A 14,700-nucleotide genomic window follows, 5' to 3' on the forward strand; every position below is an offset into this window, starting at 1 on the left:
TTATTTTTTGTTTTCTATTTTTTTCTTAATTTTTTTTTCCTTTTTTTTTTTTTTTTTTTTTTTTACTGTCCTCGGCTGTTCACACGGTTGTGTCGGAGGTAGCGGCGGCGGCGGCTGTTGGTGAACCCCCCGCCCACTACAAACCCCTCGGGCTGTTCGTGGTGCCAGTGTCCTTGCGCTATGCCAGCGAGTAGATAGCATTGACTGGGGACGTGGCTTCCGAGCTCTCGTTGCCTTCCGTCTCCTCCTTGTCCTTCTTCACCGTGTACTGCCCGATGAAGGAGCCGTCCTCGTTGAACTGCCCCTCGCCCCCCTCGCCGTAGTCCACCAAGCTGTCGTCGCTCTCCTGCTGCTTTATCGTGCCGTCCAGGGACGTCTGGCTGTTGGGCAGGGGCTTGTTGTCTTCGTCGCTGGTGGCACAAGACAGACAGACAGACAGAGCGAGGATTGAGAACGGGGCTCGCAAGGGAGGTGGCCACAAGCCAAGGGCTGGATATTCACACCTACACCCAGCGGGCGGCTGTGCTGAGCGGGGGCAGGAGGAAGGTGGGCACCTCCAACCACCCCGGGTGGTGGGGACAGGACACAGCCACCTTGCTGACCAAACCCCACAGCTGCCTTTTGGTGCTGTGCCTGGTGCTTCTGCAAGCCCACCCTCCACTGCTTTTTTCCTTTTAAAAATCAATTTTTTATGCCCGGATGACATCAATTGCTCAGCTCAGCCCAACTGGGTGCGCGTTGTAAATACCCTTCCCTTGTCGTCGCTGATTTTCTTTCTTTCTCCTAGCATTTTAGCCGACCTTGGGGTAACCTCAGTTTAGTGAGCTTCGCTCCCAGCCTTCCCTGCACAACCCCGCTCTGCAGTTTAGGTAGCTCCATGCAACGGGGAGAACTCTCAAAGCACTGCGAGGGGGCACGCACGGGATGCCAAGTTCTGTGCAGCGTCCAAAACTCGTGGGAATTTACCTTTGCAGGCTTACTTCTGAGCATCTGAGCTTGTTTGCTCAATTCTTTACCCTTTTCTCTTTTTTCACTTAGAAAGATTAAGCCAGGTCACTGAAAAATAAATAGTCTGACCCGCAGGAAAAAGCAACCTTTTAAAGAAACCTTTTAGCAAAAAATTGGGGAAAAGCTGTTTTCTCTCCGGAGGGCAAGGACTGGTACCTCATAAATAAAGATTGCATCGGGGATGAGTGGGTTGCTTTGTATAAAAATTAATTTTCATATCAATTAGTCATTAGTTCATGTCTGAGCTTGTTCAGCATGCAAATTGTGTAATACACCTAAAGAGATCACTTAGGTATCTTAAATGCTTTTTCCTCCCCACCGTTCCTGTCTCTTTGTGTATTTCATTTTGTTTTAGTCCTGGTCTCGGCAGGCTCGCCTCCCGGTGTGGCACTCTACCCTGCTCTTTGCTTTTCTCAAAAGTGGTCAAAAAATTCTATTATTTCAGCGCCGTATTAGCAGAGTCATCAATCACAAAAGTAATTCAGCCTCCTGTTTGTTTGCTTTTTGAGAAAAAAAAACAAACAAGTCTCCTGTAGCCTCTTGAGTTCGGGGCCATTTTGCATTAAAAGAGCATCTCAGGACTCGCCCCTTGGATCTCACCCCTTGGGACTCACCACACCAAGGTCTGTGTGATGGAGGCACGGCTAACACGCAGCCGGGGCTGAGGAGCAAAAAGCTCTTCAGCCACGGGAGCAGCCCGGGGAAGGCGTTAACATCTCTCCCTTGCCATTCCCTTACTGGCAGCAGCTCTACAGTGGGAGAGGAATTTGGTGTCCCACAGCACAGCCTGCAGCTTCGTACCGCGTTTCCTTACATCAGCACTTTGGAAATGAAGCCGTGATACAAACCCAGTATGGGAGACCTCGTGTTAACTTGGCATCGCAATAAATAATAACTCGTTAGCTTTGTAAGCGGCTCCTTCTGGAGGGCGGGAGGGGGGAGAATTCAGTCTGCAAGCAGGACTGGTGGTTAGAAAGTCCAATTAATGTCAAGCAGAGAGTGGCAAAACCCAGACCCCTTCATTTAAACCATCCTTTCCCAAGATTTGGGGTGGGTTCAGTCAAAACTGGAGCTAGTACCATTTTTTTTTCCCTAATGGGGGCTCTGCAGTGCCAGACAGCCCGGCACTGCATTTCCCGTACCTGCCCCTGGTTTTACCTCTCTCCAGCACCGCTCATCCTGTTAGTGCATTAGGAGGGCGAAGCAGATCCTCATCAGCACAGTGATGCGACATAACCCTGTTAACATGGATTTCTGTGGGGTTTGCTGATGGGTGCATTAGAGGACCAGAGCACCCAGCTCGTGACCATTTGGGAAACGTCATCCTGAGTGCCATAAATCATTGGGATGGGAGGCTGGAGCCAGGGGGAGGATTTTCAGGGCTGAGGCAGAGCGTGCCGGGCGGTTAGGAGCCAGCATTTTCGCTCGTGTCCCTTGCCACCATCCCCAGGTCCCGCTGCACGTGGAGGGACCGGCCCGAGGGGGGGCCTGGCTGGTGCTCGGGGGTGCCCTGGAGCATCTCGGAGCAAAATGCAGCTGGTGGGGCACGGGGGTACCCCCGAGCCCAGCAGGAGGTGGGAGGGGGGAGGGCTTGTTTAATGTGTTAGGTGGAAGCGGGTATATGGGGGTAGGGAGGGGAAGGGAGAGTTTCAGCTGTGAAAGAAACAAATTGCAAAAAGGAGTAAGGAAAAAAAAAAAAACAAAAGAAAAAAAAAAAAAAGCTAAATGTGCCGGATTTCTGGCAGCACGTGGTCCTACCTTTCAAGAGACCTTCATGGTCCATGTGGATAGACCAGGTGAAAAGGAGAAGAAAGAATGGGAATAAAACAGAGAGAAGCAGAAAGAGCCTGATCAGAGAGAGATATGATGAGGTATGCATTCACAGGGGCAGTGCTACAAACCCAAACGAAAAGTCACTGCATTCCTCATGGAGCTGACTGCCTCGTTATACCAAATGGAGCCGGGGGACGGGTCTGAGCTGGGTGAGCCGATCCGGAGCAGCAGCGCATGGCAGAGGTGGCCCACGAGCTCTTTGGGTCGCCAAAAGGACCTTTGGCTGCACCAAAGGGACCTCCCGCTGTCCCCTCCATCCCTCTGCTGGCTTCCCGCACCGCGGTGACGTTGGTGCCCCTTATGGGGTTGGGGACAGCGCCGTGTCCGCCGGGCATGGTCGCTGCTGCGCCGGGTGCTGAGCTGCCTGCGGGGTGTGGGACTGTGCCACAGGTCCCTGTCCTGAGCCAGAGCCGAACTGGAGCCCAGAAGGTAAAAAAAAAACACAAAACTTTCCCTTCCCGGCAGCCCAGGTTTCCAGCCGGCTCCCCCACGTGCAGCCTTTGAGCATTTGGTATAATGAGGCACAGTCACGGGCACAGAGCATTGTCCAAGGATAATGGTCTCCTGCTTTGAAAATAAGCTTCTCAGCTTAGCCTCTGCCCAGGAAAACCATTATTCTGTTAGTGGAACAGAAAGATGTGACAGTATCTCTTAATTATAGGCTGCAGAGATTTGCAAGTCGCATGCACGGGGCATTAAGGACGTGAGATATGATGAGAGCGTCTCAGACATGCCATGTGGAGGTGGGGAGGGGAACCAAGGCAGAGCTCACGTCAGCTCAGATCCTGTCCTTGCTTGAAATACTAATTGCCACCCTCCTCGAGCCTCGCGCTGCAATCATTTGGAATCTTAATCAGCCAACAGCGTTTCCTATCAATCCTCCAAGTTCACCTTCCTTTCTGCCTCCTGGCTGGGAGCCTCGCGGCGTTCTCCCAGGAAACCTGGTGGTCCTGACGGGGGGCAGAGCTCACGGACATGGTGGTGGTTTTCCTTTGGCTGCTTTTTCCCCCCCGTCTTGTCTCTGGGATGGGGATCAAAAACGCTGGAGCATCTTGGAGGATCTGCCCCAAAAGCTGAGCCCCCTTCCCCCTCTGATGGGGGGATCCTGCCCTGCTTTAGCAAGTCCATGCCTCCCATGGCACATTCCTGGTGTGATATTCTGTGATATTCCTTCTCCAAAAGTTATATCCACTGCCAGTACCGTGGCAAAAAACCCACACCTGTGGGTAATGACCCCAAAAACCCAAAGCCAAACCCTACAGCCTCCTGCACCTTGGTCACTCCTGTGGGAACCGTGCCCACGATCCCTGTTGGTGCCCTTCCACTGCCTGCACGCAGCGGGGCTGCCAAGAAGAGGCTGAGACTCGGCCCAGCAGGAGCTGCAGTTGTAGGATGAAGGCTTCACCCCACTCCTTCCCACTGCCTGTGCTGTCGTGCTGTGGAGCAGGGCTAATCTCCAAGCTCTGCTTCCGAGGGGACCTTATGGAAAAGCCTCGCTTTGAAGTCAGACAGACCCCAAGTAAGCAAGCTCACGTGCTTTCAGAGCTGATCTGAACACAACTTTGGGCGTTTTTCCCCTGGATTCTGCCTTACGAGTAGGAGAGTGGCTGAGCTGTGGGGCGATGCCCCCGAGATCTCCTCAGGCTGCTTCGGGAGCTGACTTTTGTGGTTTGTTTGTTTTTTCCGTGTGTGCCATGAGGGTTGATCTGCACTCCCTAAAAGCCACGTCCCAGGTCCCAAAATCCCAGCTCTCCGCCTGGGCCGATCCTGCCAGGCTGAGGGACGGGGCAGAAGGAAACCTCACAGCAGGCTCTCAGCTTGTTTAAAGCTCCGGGGCTTCGGGCAGGACCTGGCCCCTTTGGCACAGGACTTGCGGAGAGAAGGAGGCAGGAGGAGGAAGGGGGGAAAAACAACCGGGGAGGCTGCGTGGCCCTGGGGGGCTGCGGAGGGGTAGCGTGGTGAGGTCTGTGATGGCTGGGGAGCGGGGCAGATGGGGGGACGTGGTGGCGGGGGTCCGCATGCCGCGCGGGAGCGTACCTGTAGTCGAAGGAGCCGTCCTCCACGTTCTTGTCTTCGGGGTTCAGGTGCTCGTCTTTATTGTCTCGCACTGAAAGCAAGCACAGCCCCGACACGGGCGTTACGAAGCAGCAGGGAGGGTGAAAGCTTCCCAGGGGAGCAGCAGAGGCTTTGTGAAATGCCCACAGGGTTCAGGGACCCGCTAAAACCTCGCAGCCTTGTGGGCTTGTCCCCAAAAGCCACTGCCGCGGTGGCACCAGGGCACGGGCACTGAAGGTGGCCGGAGAGGGTGTGTAGGTTGGTGGCTTTTCTTAGGTCTTGGCTGCGCTTTGGGAAAATGGAACAAGGCTTTTGTCTGAGAAGGTCTCTTTCCAGATGGGGACGAGCAGATTTGCAGGATCGGGGTCAGGTCACGCAGAGCAGGGGCGTCCAGCTCCGTGACCTGCCTCCTGCGCAGCCCAGGGCCCTCGCTGACCTTTAATTAACTAAAACGCTTCCCACTAATAATAATGTCCCCACTACGGAGGGAGGAAAGTGCTTGTAATCACGGGTGTGTATCTGAGCCCAGCACAATTGCATTAGCCCCTGGAAACCTGCGGATATTGAATCCACGGGCACAAAAGCTGCCGCGCGGCGCCCTTACCTGGGTACTTCCCTCCTCTGCTCCGCTTAATGAAGCAAACGATCAGCAGAATGAGGACCAGGAGAGCGATGGCACACATCAGCCCGATGAACCAGCCCTGGGTCGCGATGTCCACGTGGTTCTTGGTGTAGGCTGGGAGGAAAATTGAAGGGAAAAAAAAAGCTATAAGGGAAGATCCGGACAAGGGAGAGAAATCAATGAGTAGAAGGATTCAGTCCACGGGTTTGGAAAGGACCTGGCTTTAGCACTGCGTTTGTGTGTGTGCTGACTGGGTTATTCGAGACCGTAGCACGGGGATCTGGGGCTTTTTTTAATGGTAGGCCAACTCAACGGTTTAGCAGGAGCTGCAAACAGCAAAGGGGCACGGCGTAAAGTAAAACCTAGCACAGACCAGTGAGAAAAGGGCGTGGAAAATAACGGCAAAAGAAGCTGGGTAACAGATTTGATCTTGCGTCCCTGTGCCTGAAAGCCGCCTCGGGGGCAGCTTCTGCAAAAAGGGCGGAAAGAAAAGCGCCCGGACTGTAGCTCAGGATGCGAATCCTGGTGTGGAGTGATGCTGAGCAGCCCTGAGGAGCTCAGCAGCAGCCTGGAGCTGGAGAAGCCTGCATGCCACAGCGAGGAGAGCCGCAGAGGGCACGGGCACCGCGTCCTGCCGTGGGCACGGGGTCCCAGCAGCCACGGGAGGCTGGGCGAGGAGACGTGGAGGCCAGCGGAACGTGGCCAGACACGAGCTGGGACATGAGGTGGGCACAAAGCCCTGGCCTCAGGTCCTCGAGGGACGTCCCAGCTTGCTGCGCCGCGGTCTGGTAGCGCGTGAAAGTCTTTAGAGCAGCGCTCCATCGCCCTGCCAGGCTGCCGAGTGTCCGCGGGGCTGACGCCAAGCAAGGAGAGGTGTCCTGTCCCCGAACGTGCTCTGCCTTGTTGCGTGCAGCTCCCGTGCACGGTCAGCCAGACAAATCTGTGTCCTATAAATAGCACCGAGCTGCCATTTTCTGGCTCTCATTGACATGCGCTTCGTATTCAGCAAGACAGAGCAGAGGAGAAAATAACCTTCAGCGCAGCGGGGGGCTAAATTTAACCAGACCGCGCAGCAAACAGAGAGAGGTCGTCCTGGCACGAGCAGGGGAGGTCAGAGCTGGACGGGATGGAGCTGGGACTTAGTGGGGTTTGTCCAGAACGGGAAGGACGGTGCAGTGAGCATCCTTCATGGGTGTCCATGGGACAAAAAACTACTTGAAATGAGCTTTCTGCTGCTACCCGAATTGGCTGCTTTGGTGCTGCAGAGTGCTGAGAAGGGCTGTGCTGCTGTCTTGGATGCTTTGCCTTGTTTAATTAATTAAGTCAAGTCCAGCCAACAAGACCGCCCAGGCAGAGCTGAGGCAGCACAAGCAGCCATCTCATGTACCTGTCTTGAAATAATCCGATTTTAAACCCACCACCTCCTATGGATAGCAGAGGGGTGGCCCTGGCAGACAAGGTTGTGCCTGTGTTTGGCTGATCTGACACAGATACAGCTCGAGAAGAGGCTGGAGAGGCAGGGCAGTGCTTGGGAGAGCTACAACCAGAGGTGAGGGTTTGCAGCTGGTTCCCATCGCCAACCCCAGAGTGCCAAAAACCCCAGAGTCACCCCCAGAGGGTGCCCAGCGGCATCTGGGTTGGCTCAAAACAGCCCCAGAGGATAAGGAGCTGCTCACACAGGGAGCAGGAAAGGCAGCCCCCGGGGATGTGCTGGGAATGGAAGGCTCTTGGCACAGAGACCGCGACGTTAAAAGAGGGTTGAATCGGTAAACTTCCCAAAAAACAGCACCTGGGGCTGCACTTGGTCCTTCAGACTGCCCCCAGGTACCAGGGGCTTTCCTGAAGGTGAAACCTAAGCCCTGCTGTCAGGAGGGACTTGAAGCCGAAACACAGCCCGGGGACATCCCCAGGTAAAGGAGAAGGACAAGGAAGGGCCGTTTGCTAGAGAAATGGTGTCGGATGCAGACCGCTCTGAGCTGGTGTTGCTTTTTTGGTGGGGGTGGGCTGCCTGGGGGTACCCCGGCTCTCCTGTGCTGCTTTTCCCTTGAACGCTGCCCCGCTCAATATTTGCCTTTAAACCAACCTGAGCTGCGTGGTGCAGGAAGATGCGCTTTTATAAGGGAGAGAATGAGATTAGAACAGAAAGGAGCCGGGATCTGGATTCAATTAGCTGAGTGCCCAGGGAGGAAGGGGGAACCAAGCTCTAATGGAGAGCTTGGAAACGGGAGGAGGTCGGGTTAGCAGGCCTGGTGGGGTGGGATTTCTGCACAAAGCAGTGCTAAGGGACAATTAAGGGGGTCTGCAGGGTCTGAAGCACCAAAGCAGCCTGAGAGGTGCGCTTTGTGCCATGGGGTTGGGGCTGAGTTGTGTGCAGGGGGGCGGCTTCTCGGTACCGAGTCCCCGGGGGGCTCTGCAGCAGGATTGGGGCACCGGTAGGGTAGAGGTGTACTTGCCATCCTTCCCAAAAAAGCAACACATGCCGACAAAATTATAGGCACAGCAATCGTGCATTTAGAGTAAACGAGTGACTGTCATTGCAGCATTCAGCACGGGAGGATTAAGGACCTGGCTGTCAGAGGGGCCGTTCGGATTTGCTCTAATGTAAGGCCAGCGCCGAAGGTAAGCAGTGGGAAGCAGCTGCGCAATCGAACAGCTATGGATTTGGAATGCAGCTGCGGTGACTTTTTAAAAAGTAATTACAATCTCGTGGCAGAAAAAAGGGTTACCTAACAGCCACAGTTTCTATGCCAATTGCAAAGCTGCCCGAATAACAGCAGCAGGTCAGCGACATCGGGTATTTACTGTTGGTGTGTGAAGTCTCACTGGCTCCAGTCCCTCACGGCTCCCCCTTCCAGTGTTTTACCTTTTTTTTTTTTTTTAAAGAATATATCTTTACATTAAGCTCTATAAGCTATATTTGTACTTCTGAAGTGTCATTTACTGTTGGGAAGAGCCCTGTTGGGAGACGGAGCTGTCAAGTTAAGCAGAAGAGAAGTGGTGGTGCACACGGACTGCGTATTTATCTGCGTTCACGCTGAAGAAACCATTAGAAGAGCTATTTGCAAAACATTAAAAACAAAAAGCGGAATGAACAGGGCTTTTTTATCGACAGCATTCCTGACAGCATATGATTGTCAGCGGGGGCCGAGCGCTCGTGTCAGCAGAATCCAGCCAGCGAAGAAATGGATCTGCAGCGTTTGTGCCTGCAAGGACGGCGAGAGCTCTGCGGCTCCCACGGTGCCGGGGCTCAGGTCACCGCTCAGCCTCCATCACGGGGACAAAGGCAGCCAAGGCTCTAGTTTCAATAGTAGCAGTAGGAACCCCTAAATTACAGAAAATAGACACGCCGAGATGGCCAGCATCAATCAGCCGAGGATATTGCTTCTTTTTTTTCCTTCCTAATGATTCCCTGCCCCTTGGCGCCTGTGGTGCAGGGGGCTGCCTCCTCTGCCCTGGCTCCCAACGTGGGGGGAAGCAAGAAAAAAGAAGAGACAGGTCCGAACCGGGGAGCAGCAATCCCAAAAGATGCTGCACGCTGTGTGCGAGGGGGCTGCTGGTGATTTCTGAGTCAGGTGAGGGGCTGGAAGCAGACACAAAATACAACACATCTCCCCAGAGAGGCTGCGTGCCGTGCCCAAGGTCAGCGGGCGCTGGTTTTTTTGTCAATGCTGGGCAGCGGGAGGCAGGGAGGAGGACTCGCAGCTGCCACCTGTCCCTGTGTCAGCCCAGTGTATCAGAGAATTATTGCTGGAGTCACGGCTCCGAATGCGTGGGGTGGGGTGGGGAGGGCTGCTGCTCCCACTGCAGCCCCCCCCACCAAGGACGAACATTTTGCTTTTCAGCAAAGAGCCCGGGAAGCGCTGGAGCTTTCCATCACCACGCGGCTGGGGCTTAGCAAAACAACTCCAATCCTTTGCAAATTGCAGCCTCTACCTACTGCATTTGTCAGCGTGGGCTGCTGCGGTGCCGCTTGCTCCTTGGCTTTTCAGCGTTCAGACCCCACTCTGACAGCAGCGCGCACAGATTCCTCCGGCAAAACCCGCCGGTGGCACGAAGGAAGTTCTGGTTGTGATTTACTGAACCTCGAGTGTGAACAGTGGAGCTCCAGAAATGCAGAAAGCCTGATTCAGCGCCTGTGCAAGGCGGTAAGGGCACTTCTGTGGCATCCAGTGGGCAGTGTAAGAAGCCCATAATTCGGGAGCTCTGAAAATCACCGAGGTGATAAGCCTGGCAAATTGCTTGCGCAATTAAATGCAAAGTGCTGGGGGAAGCAAACCTGCTTGGCATCTCGCTGAAAAGCCCTGTGCATGCGCCGTGCGTGGCTCTAAAGGAGGCTGCCTGCAAAAACAGCACCCCGGTGCTGCCCCTCGCCTCTGCGTGGCACTACCCCAGGGTCCAGCCGTGCACCAAGGCACCGGGAGATGCGATGCACGCGTGCGGCCACGGGGCTTCGAGCGCAGCGAGGTGCCGACCCCAGCGTGGTCTCTGCCCTCCTTCCAAACCCTTCCTTGCGCCCTGACGGGGATTTTTTGGCTGCTCGGGCAGCTGCTTAACCAGGGCAGGGACGGGCTGGTGGGCGAGGGCTGCGCCGTGCTCGATCCCCTCCCACCACCACGCCGGTGCCCCCGTGGACACGCAGTGACATGCCGCGGACACGCGCCCCGGGGCTGGAGCCCCTCTCACCTGAGCTGGTGGTAAAGGTTATGTACGAGTGCTCGCTGGGGCTAGACCATATGGGGAATACCCACAGCTTGTACACCATCCCCGGCGTCAGATTCGCCAGCTGCACAGAGGAGGGGGTCTGAGCTTTAACGGGGATGGATTTCTCTGTCTTGTTACCTGAGAAACAGAAACCGCACATCAAACCCAGCCGCGGGAGGCTCGGCGAGATTACCTCGTTGGCACCGCAGGTGATGCGTTGTGCTAGCCCCAGGCACCGAGCAGAAATAACACGGCTGGCTGGTCAAGGAGCTATTAACGGCGCCGTGATTAGTACTCACTGGGAATAGGATAAAAACAGCAGTGCAGGAATCAGGTGGGGGCTTGGCTGCATCCCTGCTCGCCGTACTGAAAAATACACCAGGAGCTATTGAGGAGATCGCTCCCTGCCTTGAAGTCCTGACAGATCCTTTATCTGCCCAGCCTCAGGTCTGGATACTTGGGGTTTTACAGCAAATGGGATGGAATTTGCCTGGTGCCTCTCAGCTGATCAGAGGGTTTTGCCTGTGGGTTGAGGTTGGTGGGCAGCTGGACGCTGCAGCGAGCACACGAGCCCGCTCACCCCAACTGGGATGTGGCTCAGGGGCATCGCCAACATCCCACGGGACTGGAAGGGAGCCTTGGGAGCTCGGGACTTGGCCTGCAGGCTTTGGAGCCTGAGTTGTGGAAAATAGTTCAGAAGGGGGAAAATGGAAAATGGAAAAATTCCCCAGCACATCCTGCTCTGTCTGCAAAGAGATCGGGCACTGGCTGTGCCGTCAGAGCTGTTTTAAGTCATCAGCAAGGTCATCTCTTAGCGTTGTAAACAGCCAAAAGTGGCTCACTGTTGATGGCGAGGTGTAGTTGGCTTATTTTAAATGCCAATTTAAAACCAGCATACCAGACGGTAAGACTGAAATGGCTGGGAAATAAAGTCAGAGATAAGCAGCGTTCATCGCTGCCTATCTATTAAAAAATAAAATATAACCAATAACATGTAAATGCCTTTTCCAAACAAGTACTAAGCAGAGGCACTGACTTGGAGTTTCCAGACTACGCACAGCCTTACAATTGCAAGAGACAACGATATCCGATACGCCAGGAGGTTTGGGATCAGAGGGGATTCTGCCAGCTCCAGGCTCAGCAAGCCCTTCGAGGGTATATAAAGCCCCTCCAATTTGTGTAATTTGTTTGCTGTGAAAGCTTTGTCCCCCTTCATATATACACGTTTATATTTTCAAAGGCTCTTTACGCCGAGCCCGCATGGAGCCCAGCTCAATGAACTAAACACATTCGTGGTTCGTGCATACGAGCATCTCACGGCCATCAGCTCAAGGAGGGGGAAATCTCTTGTGAGTCACCAGGAATACTTCTGGTGCTTTCTAAATGGCTACGACCACATCCTGCCACCTCCTCTCCCCTCCACGTGGCCACAGAGCATCTTTCAGCACACAGTAATTAAGACTGAGTTACAGATTGCAGCCTTGAGAGCTGGCAGGATCTCTAATGGCATCACAACCCTATAGAGTCCCCACGCGATCTGATGCTTACTGGTGATATACTTAACCACAAAGTCAGTTCCTGCAGAGTAATTGTGGCTCCAGGTGATGTTTGCCCAGTTACTATTAGCCAAAGCTCTTATGTCCCATATGGACGATCCATTGGTGTCTGGTGGACAGGTTAGAAGAGGAGTTAGTATTGTGGATTAGACAGAAATGAGAGCTCACCTAGCGTCGGGTACCGGCAAAACCTTACAAAACCATTCCTAAAATTAATGCTTCGATACCTACAGACGTATCTGAGGCCACATTTGTTTCTTACAAGAGCCTTAAGGTCAAACTTTTGGGGGGCGTGGGCTAGCAATAGCTCGTTGCTTGTTGGCATTGAAGTCCAACTGCCTTCGGTTTAGCTTGTCTGAAGCCCTCCGTGGCACTTCCCTGAAGACCTCGGTCTGCAGGGAAATCTGGCTAAACCCCTGCCTAAACGAACGCAAGATGCACGCATGAGCGGGCACGGACTGACTACCAGAGCGGGGAGAGAATATTTTTATGTTACTGGGTCTAGAGACAGCCAGTGGGGCAATGAAGTCACTCGTTTCTGATTTTGAAGTTGAGGATTGTCGACATTGCTTTGGAGAGTGGATGAACTTCTATTTCTGGCGAGGTGGAGCGAAGCCACCAGCTCAGTGTGCTTTAAGAGCTTCCACACAAATTGCGCCTCGATTTTAGTGTTAATTATTTGCTTTGGGACGTAGTTTAGGATTTGGTTGGACAAAACACCAATGAGTAACTTCCGTCCCTGGAAGGAGGGCAGCTATGCGACTTTTGGGAAAGGGCAACGGAGCCCCTAATGCCGTGGGGACGGGGATGTACCCGGAGCCCCCCCCTGCAGCCCCAACCTGCGCTGCCACGCAGGCCCCCTGTCTGCCTGCATTACAGCTCGGGCTCTGGGCTCGTGTCCCCGGGGCTGTTCGGGCCCCGCGCTGTTCCTCGTGCCGCTCCCCGACTGCTTTTTGCTTCTCTGCCTCTTGTCCTCCCGTTCCCCGTGGCTGCAGCGTGCGCAGGTAATTGCCCCTTTGCAATTAGCAGCACTTCCCATGTGCTCGCTGAGCTGTGACTGTGTTGTGGAAACGATCTCGTGAACCTGCTTCATTCCTGAGCCCTCGTGCGTGGTGCTGAGGCTGCAGCTCGCTCCCTTGCACCAGTTTTTAAACTGGTTTTGCTAGGGCAGCGCTTGTGAGTGCGTCCTATCCAGCTACGTAACTGAACTCCTTCGATTGCGTTCCCTTTTGCTCCGAGCTGGGTTCCTTTCTGAATAACCTGCCTACCACTCTGCACTTTATTCACCGCAGGTCCTGTTGCTGCAGTGTTTTTAAAAGCTCCGAGGGCTGCCTCTCTCTGCAGCCACCAGTAAGACACAGAGCAGGGACCAGCCTGCACCAGACCCGCTGGATCCCCTGCTCCAGCTGACCGTGTGCTTTCTCTGGCCCTGCTGAACCCCAGGAGCAGAGCTCCTGTGGCTGCCGACACCCCCTCCAGGTTCCCTGGGGGCTCTGATGGGGTCGCGTTGCAGAGAGTGGCAGCGCCATGACCCAAAGGGCTCCTCTGAGCCCTGACAGGTCTCTCAGCTAACAGACAATGGGCTAAATCTGAAGTGACATCTATGGTAGCAACCGAACCTCATTTTAACGGCAAAAATAGTACTTTGGTGGGTCTTCTACATCTTTCCCGACCCTCACACTAATTCAGAAGCGTGACACCCCAGGGAGAGCTGTGTTTTCCCATAGTTGGGGTGGGACCAGGAGGGTGGCACAGCCTCCCCATGTCTTAATCCCTGAGTCTGTGCCACCTCCGGCTTGCAAAGCCATTCCCGGAGCACGGGGCGCCTCTCACCGTGTGGGTGAGACTTCTCCTGCACCCGTTACCAATCCTGGCTCTGAGCGAGAAGCGGGGAAAGCCCCCGGAGGTTTTGTAGGGGAGAGAGGAAAAGGAAAGCTCAGTACCCAGCTCCTGCTTGGTGGTGGCTGCCGGAGCCCTCTCTGTAGTTGTTGTGGTGCTGGCGGCGGTGGTGGCGGGCAGAGTGGTGGCGGCTGGAGTGGTGGTGGTGGTGTCGGTGGTGGTGTCGGTGGTGGTGGTTGTGGTAGTTGTGGTAGTTGGAGTGGTTGGGGTTGCCGTAGGGCTGGCGAGATCGACTGCGGTTGGAGGCAACCAGGTCGCGGCTGGCAGAGGGAAACGCAGACACTGGCTGTGGAGAAGCGGTTACGGCTCCTCGGGCTCGCCCTCGCCATTCCCAACGCCGAGCATGGCACCATGCAGACCTGGAGGTCTTTCCCCTTCCAGAACCGGGGCGAGCAGGGAGCAGGAGGGAGGTGAGCAGCACCCAGCCCCTGCTCCTGCGCCCGCCCGGCGTGCACCAGCCACCCAGCAGCTCCGCCGCCTGCGCTTGGCCTCCTGGCTCTCTGCCAGCTCCTCCTGGGGCACCGAAGGGCACCACCAAGTGGGGTCCGTCACAGGGATGAGCAGGGTGGGCTGCCCAAACCCATCGCCCCCTTCAGCTGAGAGCTCTCCAGGCTTTCCGAAACGAGGAACTGGACCAGACTCTTAAAACATCACCGTCCAATTTGTGGTGGAGCAGGCGAGCCCCGATTACACTAATTCAGCAGCCCCGGGACAACACCTCCAGTGTCTCTGAGCTGCCAATTTGGCTTGAGGCTTAGCTGTGTCCTTCCCTGCTGATCTCTGTGCAGATCCTGCAGCCGGGTGATGAAGCAGCCTTAGCCCTGTCGGGGTCTTAGCTCTTCGGTGGGTGCTGGATGCTACTGTGCCATCACCGCCCCTCGCCATTCACGTTTAAATTAGGACAGAGGGATTGGCACACCCTAAGCTTTCTAGAGAAAATTTCTGCACAATTTGGTTTCTTAATAGCCCTTGTTTGCCCCCACCCACACAGGTGAGCCACAGGGTAGAGGTGCACATTGCACACAC

General features: G+C 54.9%; 1 protein-coding gene across 21 annotated transcripts in view; it reads right to left on the reverse strand.

Moving 5' to 3' along the window:
* NFASC (neurofascin) overlaps positions 1–14,700 on the reverse strand; it is a 108,457-nt gene continuing 93,757 nt past the window's right edge. For 10 of the 21 annotated variants that reach the window (XM_068660210.1, XM_068660215.1, XM_068660209.1 and 7 more), the window contains 3 exons: positions 5,501–5,632; positions 4,879–4,948; positions 1–410 (listed from right to left, as the gene is read on the reverse strand). In XM_068660210.1, the coding sequence (XP_068516311.1) occupies positions 179–410; positions 4,879–4,948; positions 5,501–5,632 (434 nt within the window). In that variant the 3' untranslated portion in view covers positions 1–178. Of the gene's footprint in view, positions 411–4,878; positions 4,949–5,500; positions 5,633–10,201; positions 11,885–13,718; positions 13,935–14,700 lie in introns of those variants that run through there. The other 11 variants (XM_068660195.1, XM_068660199.1, XM_068660196.1 and 8 more) reach the window with 3 other exon arrangements.

The sequence above is a fragment of the Anas acuta genome, chromosome 24, assembly GCF_963932015.1.
Source record: "Anas acuta chromosome 24, bAnaAcu1.1, whole genome shotgun sequence".
Classification (NCBI taxonomy): Eukaryota; Metazoa; Chordata; class Aves; order Anseriformes; family Anatidae; genus Anas; species Anas acuta.